Source organism: Nannobrachium achirus (assembly GCF_963921795.1).
Source record: "Nannobrachium achirus genome assembly, chromosome: 21".
NCBI lineage: Eukaryota > Metazoa > Chordata > Actinopteri > Myctophiformes > Myctophidae > Nannobrachium > Nannobrachium achirus.
In genome coordinates this window covers 27391961-27401193 of record NC_137828.1, presented here as the reverse complement: position 1 = coordinate 27401193, position 9233 = coordinate 27391961, and the positions used below count along the sequence as shown (strand labels likewise).

General features: G+C 43.1%; 1 protein-coding gene across 1 annotated transcript in view; it reads right to left on the bottom strand.

Annotated features, from left to right (window-relative positions):
- The window catches only part of LOC308306664 (contactin-associated protein-like 2), a gene marked incomplete at both ends in the record, with an annotated part of 459572 nt that overhangs the window by 3346 nt on the left and 446993 nt on the right, over window positions 1-9233 (bottom strand). The window contains 1 exon segment of the mRNA XM_080751705.1: window positions 6859-6992. Within this exon segment, the coding sequence (XP_080607831.1) occupies window positions 6859-6992 (134 nt within the window).

The following is a 9233-nucleotide window of genomic DNA, read 5'->3' as shown; positions in this document are numbered from 1 at the left end:
TTTTTTGTTTGTTTTTTTAGAACTTTGATTATATTGTGTTTTTCTCTAGATAGATATCAATTTACATTGTTATATTGCTGTTAATGTACTGACATATTATCTTGTTTATTATTGTGATGTTTTTTATCTGCTTATTGTAAGTCGCTTTGGATTAAAAGCGTCTGCTAAATGCCTAAACTGTAAACTGTAAACAATGGATTGTTAACTCCACCCCTCACCCGCCCTATAGCCTATTGGTGGTGATCTGCAGCTGACACCTGAGAGCAACAACCACACATTAGCCAACAGAAACTGCAGATGTAATTGTTGGCTTTCACATGTTAATGTGTGTCTCCACCCCACAGAAGGGTGTAAGGAAACACAACAACACAGCTCTGTTTACAATCTAATTTAAGCTGTTTAATTATTCTAAAATGTATATCTGTTACAATGAGAAGGTTCTCAAACATCCACTCTTAGATAATATGGAAAAACAGGATAAACACCAAAAATCCCAAATCAAACCTAAATTGTTAATTTGCTGGACTTCACTATTGCCTACTTATGGACCTTTTCTCCAGCCTCAGTCTATATGTTCAATGGGAGCCCAACTTGATTTGGCGGTGCGAGGCGTTGTGTGCTTGTAGATCTGCTGTTTTCACTACTTTTGTGCGACGGCCTTATACGATGAAGCAGGGCTTTACTTTGCGAAAGAACATACAAATTCGAAACTTGGAGGTACGAGGTTTCCACCTGACAACGACGATATGCTATTTCATTATCTTTTTCCATATAAGATATTCACATGTCATACAGAAAGACATAAAGAGAGTGACAGTGAGGATAGGACAGAGAGAGAGAGAGAGAGAGAGAGAGAGAGAGAGAGAGAGAGAGAGAGAGAGAGAGAGAGACAGACAGGGACAGAGAGAGATGAGTATAAGGACTGGAACATGTTCAACAGTAACTTCCAGTATTTTAAACTAAAAGATGGTGTCGTGCTGGAGGGCCTCCTGCAGGGAATAATAGTGTTTGGTGGATGATGAGTCACCATGGAGACAAGAGCAATTTCATTCACTTCCTGATAGGCTCCATCACTGCACCCAGTGTGCGCGCGTGTGTGTGTGTGTGTGTGTGTGTGTGTGTGTGTGTGTGTGTGTGTGTGTGTGTGTGTGTGTGTGTGTTAGAGATGCAACCGATCCGATATTTTATCGGTATCGGGCGCCGATATGAAGGTAATTAATGTTAATTAATTAATCGTTATCGGACAGAACGTCGCCGATCCGAGTCCCGATATAAATAACTAACCTCAGGGTGGCATATTGCATATATACAATATAATCACGCAAGTGTAAGCCCATGACCAAATGTTTTTAGCATATAATTATGAAATAAATGATCCCAGCACAACTTCGCTCCTCCAAAGTCGCTCCTCCACTCGTCTTAATACGAGACACGGCTTCACTGCATGCGAGCCAGTTGACGGCTGCACGGCAGAGAGCAAAGAAGCATTCGGTTGGTAGTGCATGGGGCACAACAACAAACAAAGCAACAGGTCCTTGGTTTAGAGATTAGTATGGCCAAATGTTTTAAGCTCTTCCTTTCTCTTTAAAACGGGATTCACGGGGGTCTGTTTCGGAAAATCCAATCGCTGTTTGTTTCTTGTCCACAAGCTTGTCAAGTTGTCTGTCAGCAACATGTGTGTCGCGGACAGAGCAGACGCATGCATGGTTACACCGACATTGGTGACCGCAGAAATGTGTGACTGCAGGGCGAATAGTTGCATAATAGTCTAGTAGGAAAGGGTGGTCCACATGCATAGGGTGGATTTTTTTTTCTTATAGTCTAGTAGGAAAGGGGGAGTCCACGCATATTTTTTCTAAATGGTTATTTGAAGAATTTATATAAAGAGTTGCACTGACTGCACTCTGTTATTTGAACTGAGCCTATCCTACAATTAATAAATGGCTTTAATTGAAAGGTTTTTTGCTATTTAGCCTACTGTAAATATCGGGTATCGTATCGGTTATCGGGAAATAGCCAAATTAATATATCGGATCGGAATAGAAAAAACTGGATCGTTGCACCCCTAGTGTGTGTGTGTGTGTGTGTGTGTGTGTGTGGGTACATGCGTGTGTGTGTGTGTGTGTGTGTGTGTGTGTGTGTGTGTGTGTGTGTGTGTGTGTGTGTGTGTGTGTGTGTGTGTGTGTGTGTGTGTGCGCGCGTGCGTGCGCGTGTGTGTGTGTGTGTGTGTGTGTGTGTGTGTGAGTGTGCGCGCGCACATGTTCGCGCGCGCGTGTGTGTGTGGATTTCCTCTTTCTCTGAGGACTCAAGGTGTTTTCGGACCTAATCGAAGGAGACGTGTGAAAGCAATTAACATTGCCTTTACTTAAGACTCGATAACTTACTAGAGCTATACCCATATTTTTTTCACATGTCCCAAAATACAAACTTTCTGGTCAAGAGTGATACAAATAATAGAACAAATATTTGGGAGAGTTTTAAATTTACAAAACCACAATATACTCCTGGGAACACGTCCCCAAAGTCTGCAGAGCAGAGATCTATATCTCTTTTGGATTATGAGAATTACAGCACTTAAACAAATATCAAGGGGCTGGAAAAGTTTGGAACCTCCCAGGGTGGATAAATGGTTGGAAAAAATGGAGGACATGTACTCTATGGAGAAGTTGACATATAAAATGAATGGTAAGGAAAATGTATTTGAAAAAAGGTGGGCCTCTTATCTTTTAAATATGGATAACATGCCCACTTAACTCCACCTTTTGTTTTGTCCACTTTATTTGTATATATATATTTTTTTTCAAACCAAAAGTATTTCAGACACAAACATCAAACAAAAAAGCCTCTTTATCTTATCTTTTTATTTTATTTTTTGGTCTCTGTATAGTAGTTGTGGGCTCGCCTATAAGGCGAGCACACTTTAGATATTGTCATTATTTCTATACTAGGCAGGCAGTCAGTGCAAGTATCAAAAAACTTCGGTTCCTTTCTACTCCTACATACTTAGTGAGAAAATGAAAATAAAAACATCAATGTGTTCAGCTTACTGTGGCGACGTGTGCTATTACTTTTTACAGCAATCGGCCAAATGGTGGCGCTGTAGGAAGCCTTCGAAAGTGCGAACTTTGAACAGGTATAGCTCATGCTGTGTTTGAGGTAAAGCCATGAAACCTGTATACACGTATGCGTCTCCTCATGCCGAACAACTTTTACGCTCTGACTTTTGACCTTTGACCTTTAGATCTCCCACAATTTGGAATTATATGAAAAACAGTAAAAATCTATCTCCTCCTGGGTTTTTTTCGTTACGCGCACGAAACTTTTTTCACATGAACTTTGGACCAATACGGTCAGATTGATCAACCAGATTTCTTTTAAAGTGAAATATAATTTTTTAATAATTCAATCAATATTGCGGTTTTATGCAAATTATTCTTCGGCCTCTAAATCATACATGCAAAGTTACACGTTCATGGCATTTGGCAAAGATGTAGAGGGTTAGTCAAAGTATTACTGAAACCAATTTTAGTCCAATCGGCCAAAGGGGGGCGCTATACGAAGCGTTTGAAAATTCAAACTTCAAACGGGCATAAGTCATGACTCGTTTCGTTTTAAGACATGCAACTTGCTTACACGCGTGCTTTGACTCGAGCGGAAGACATCTGTGTCTTTGTTAAGTAAGCTCCGCCCTTCGATTTTCCGCCATTTTGAGCAGTTTGTAAAACGCGTAAACCCGCTTTTATTCTGGAATTTTCGCTCCACGTGCACAAAACTTTTTTTACGTGAACTTTGGACCAATATCTAAAGATCTGTCAGATCGGATTTTTTTTTTAATTGAAACATGCTTTTTTAATAATTCAATGAATATTGCAGTTTTATGCAAATTATTCTTCTGCCTCTAAATCATACATGCAAAGTAACATGTTCATGGCATTTGGCAAAGATGTAGAGTGTTAGTCCAAATATCACTAAATCCAATCTCACTCCAATTGGCCAAAGGGGGGCGCTATATCATTTTGAGCAGTTTGTGAAACGCTTAAACCCGTTAGGATTTTTTTTGCAATTTGCATGAAACATTCTACACACAATCTAAGGACCTTTATCTAATATGCCTATGAAGTGCACACACACACAAAAAGAAAAATAATAACAAATATAGCTGCAAGCAGCGATAAAGTGGCCAAAGCCAAAAACACCTCAAATCATGAACACAGCCTGCAATGTCAGTGAAATCTTGCAAGCACATTCCCAATAGGTCAAGGAACAGATACCACCCTTCTTACATTGGCCTGTTATAATAGCGCCACCAGCGGGTCAACTTTTGGCACAACACATTTTTGGAACAAAATGGACCAATCTTTGACGTCAGTAACGTCAAAGAGAGCACTGCCTGCGATCTTGACATTTTGTACTTTTATAGCCATTGTTTTCTGGCTTGAAGCGAGCCCACAATTGTTTCGAAGGAACAATATTTTTCTAGTTTATTTTGTTGTTGTGTAGGTGATGGGTTTTTGCACGTGTTAAAAAAAAAGAAAAGAAAAAGTCAAGATGTCTACACAGGGACAAGACATGTAAAATAACTAGACCAGGTCACCTGGTTGTGCCAGACCCGCAATGAAAACTAGTATGGCACTGAACTAACACATGAACACACAGGATTTTATAGTCTCAGCAACAAAGCGTAGTGAGCTTGTAGATCGGCTGTTTTCACTAGTATGGCACTGAACTAACACATGAACACACAGGATTTTATAGTCTCAGCAACAAAGCGTAGTGAGCTTGTAGATCGGCTGTTTTGACTAGTATGGCACTGAACTAACACATGAACACACAGGATTTTATAGGCTGAGCAGCTGGAAATGTTTGTGAGCTTGTAGATGGGCTGTTTTCACTAGTATGGCTGTGGGGCAAATGTTTTGCAGCACTGAACTAACACATGAACACACAGGAATTTATAGTCTCAGCAGCTCGTCAGCCAACTCAACTCAGCTGGTCCCGTACAGGTGACGGCACTCAAGGCAATCAGCCGAGCAAGGGAAGGGAGGGGCAGATGAGCAGTCAGAGGCAAACACAGGCACACTGAGGAAAAGAGGGACACTGAGGAAAAGAGGGACCGACCGACCGACCGACCGACCGACAGACCGACAGACCGACAAAGCCTTATGTAGGCCGACCCCCTGGGTCTGGCAAAAACATGAACAATGACAGTGAAATTGTTGTTTGGAAGATATGTTACATGTTGACTGACTTTAATAAAGTATATAAAAAAAAAGACTCGATAACTTACAGGACAACAACATACAATAGCTTGGGGCGCCTGCTGGCCCGGTGGTCAAGGCGCATACCACATACTAGGCTATGATGCCTGCTGGCGTCGCCGGCTCGATTCTCGATCCGGACAACCGTTGCCACATGTCATTCCCCTTCTCTCTCCCCATCTTCCTGTCAGCCTACTGTCCTATCAAATAAAGGCATAAAAAGCCCAAAAAACAAATCTTTAACATACAGTAGCTTACAAAACCACCCAGGAACACACCCACACAGGCTGGGCGGTATGGATTTTTAGTTATCGCGGTAATACATTGTACACTATTTACCGACGGTATGGCGGTATCTCCCCCCAAAAAAGTAGTTTTGAATAAAATAAAATAATAATAACCAGTAAGACTTCCTAATCGGGGGAAAAGCGACCGTCAGGTCGCATACACAAACTTTAGAAGGCAATGGTAGCCAATCAGGAGGGAATATGGGAAATGGGACAGATCCATGTTGATGACATGACTTTAGAGATACTGTGTACCGCTTTGCGTGATTCTAGGGCAAAGTCTGTAGGAGCAGTGTCCAAAAATGTGTTTAGCAAAAAGATTTGGACAAGGCAATTCAATTTGCATTTCTTTCACCATAGTAAAAATCAAACCTCGGTTCGAAGTGAAGCGGTGAATCTTTATTCGATGTGTTCTAGAGCTATGAAATCTGTGTTCTAGATCTATACATTCTGTGTTCTAGATCTATACTTTCTATGTGCTTTATTAGTTCAATATTTTTATGAATTCTGAATGAATGAATGATTTTATCTGGAGGGCCAAATTGTCATGTGAAGCTTGACCAATCCTCAATCCTGAACGCACGGGACAAAGCCACTCCTTGGAAGCGTCTTTCACTGCTTCAAAAACTGCATGATCAGGAGAGGGCACTTTTTACAGACGGATAAAAGGGCAGGGGCTCAAGACCCCTTTGATGTCTATGTGTGCACGTGCCTGTTGGGCAAAGAGTCTCATCAAGGCTTCAGGCCAGGAAGCAGGGGAGAACAGAGAACTCATGGCAATAGGGGAGGGGAGGAGGTGGGACGAACGAGGGGAAAACACCCCGGGCAATGTCACAACGGGGCACACTGGGCAGGCAAGGTTGTCACACCAAATTCTGGGCCCTGGGTACAAGGATTCACTGCGGGCCCCCCGTGAATGTTCTTCATAGGGGGGAGCACCGAGTGCCGCGCTGCGAGCTTGTAGATCTGCTATTTTAAGTCTTTGAATATGTTTGACACGTTTTTGGAAAAACCCATGTTTCTATGTCAGTGGTGCTCAAACTTTTTCATGTGAAGGACCCCCAAAAGTATATGTATTTGGCCACAGACCCCCATCTCAAAATATTTAGTTCCAGGGACCCCCAGAAGCAAAATTCTAGTTTCAAAAGTTTGCTTAAAAGATACATTATATTCAAAGATTAGCACACATTTTCACAACGTTTCAAAAATAGCAGATCTACAAGCTCGCAGCGCTGCACTCGGTGCCGCTGTGTGTGCGTGCGTGCGTGCGTGCGTGCGTGCGTGCGCGCGTGTGTGTGTGTGTGTGTGTGTACCTGGATGGTGATGCTTCTATTGACTCTGGTCATGTTGAAGCTGTGTGTTTGTCCGTTGGCATGGTTACGCTGGTCCACGTGGATAGAGAAGGGCTCCTTCAGGCCTCCCAGGTCATAGGTCACCTGCAACGACCCTGAGGAAGGAAAAGTTCAACCCATTTAGGCCTGAAAACGGACTCAAGGTGTCCTCTAAATCCTAACAGTTTTCTGGGAAAAAAAAGAAAAAAGAAATCTACAGCTGCGTTTCCATAAACCTTTTCGAAAATAGGAAGCGAAGTGTCGGAAATCTGAAACATGAAAAAGCGAATTTAGCCTGTTTCCATCCACTGATGAAATGCGATTCTTGGGAGACCTGCTGTAAATGATTTCCCGCGGGCCTGCACACAGTGAACAGAGCTGGGATCGGGCAGATTTTTCCAGACCGAACCCGAGTCGTGACAGACAGCTTTTTGTCCGCCCCGAATCGATGTCTCATCCTGCAAGTTTCTGCGTCTGGAAGATGGCCGATCTGCAAGCTCACAACGCGTCGCGGATGCGAGGTGCTGTGAGCTTGTAGATCGGCCACTTTTGGCACACAACACGGTGTGACGATGAAGTGTTTGCTAGGATTTACTTGGGTGATGTGAGTGACGGACGGACGGACGGACGAGGCTTGCACACAACAGCGCCGTAAAATAAACATCCGATGCAAGGTACAGTAGTTGGGAACACGGCACCAACAAGTTAGTAGCTCCCTTCAGCTCCCTTCAGCCAAATCGATATCATGCGAGTTCAATGCATTTTAATACAAAACCTATTCGCTTAGTGTTTCCATTTCCCTTTTGCACATTTAGTTTTTTCGATAAAGCCTCAAAATCAACCTCCTCCAAGCTCATCTATCTATAAATGCGACAAATCTCTGTCTGTTTGTTTGTAATCCGCGTATCTCGAGAACCGTTCGTCCCACCGGCTTCAGATTTGGCACGCGCGTTCCCCGCCGCCGCGCGGAGTGCAGTGCCGGGCCTCGACCCGACCCGAGTCGCGGTTTTCCGAAACCGGCGCGAAACGTTCGGAATCTCCTTATGCGGAGCTGATTGTTGACATCAGGCTGTTCCGGAGGAAATCGGCGCAAGCGCTGAGTCATTGTGACATCACTTCATAAAAGGCTCTGACATCACGTACGCCACATGAGTCAACACAAAATCTCTGTGAATGTGTATGTATGTATGTAATCCGCGTATCTCGAGAACCCTTCTTCCCACCGGCACGCGCGTTCTCCAGATATGGGCATAAAGTCTGACATCAGAGTTTTCCGCAACCGGTACTGTGTGTGCAGAGATCTTCATATATGGGCATAAGTGGACAAAGACAAAAAGATGGTCAAAACGGGTCCTATGACAACAGGTATATTGGGGTTTGCATTAAAGGGTGGGGCATTCATGGGGTTTGCATTAAAGGGTGGGGCATTCATTCCCTATTTCAAATTCGGCACGTGCGTTCCCCACCGCAGCAGGTAGTGCAGTGCTCGGCCTCGACCCGACCCGATACACGATTTTCTGGAACCAGCACGAAAGGTTCGGATTCTGATGTCTGACATCAGGATTTTCCGGAACTGGCACTGTGTCTGCATAGATCTCCATATATGGGCATAAAATGGATGCAGACAGACAAATACAGATATCTCCATATATGGGCATAAATGGACACAGGCAAACAGATGGTCAAAGATCTATACCTGTTGTCATAGGACCCGTTTTGACCATCTGTTTGAAAAAGCGACAGAAATCTCATATATGGGCATAAAATGGACGCAGATAAACAGATATCTCCATATATGGCATATATGGGCATACAATGGATGCAGAATCACAAAGATCTCCATATACGGGCATAAAAGGGACACAGACAGACAGATACAGAGATCTCCATATATGGGCATAAAATGGACGCAGATAGACAGATATCTCCATATATGGGCATATATGGGCATAAAATGGACCCAGAACTATAACTGCAGTGATCTCCATATATAGACATAAAACGGACACCGACAGACAGACAGATACAGATATCTCCATATATGGGCATAAATGGACACAGGCAGACAAATGGTCAAAACGGGTCCTATGAAAACAGGTATAATGGGGTTTGCATTAAAGGGCGGGGCATTCATTCCCTATTTACATTGTTCCGAGTTGGCCAGGTCGCCGACTAGACGCTGGGCCGCCCGAAGGGCGGCCCAGCTTCTAGTAAATATAATAAACAAAGAGATTTCTTTATGAATAGCAAAAGATAACAGGCGGAATTCTAAACATGAACGTTGCATAATACATACTGGAGCAAACACCTTGCTTGTGCTGGAAATTGCGGACTATTATGGGGAACATCAATATTCT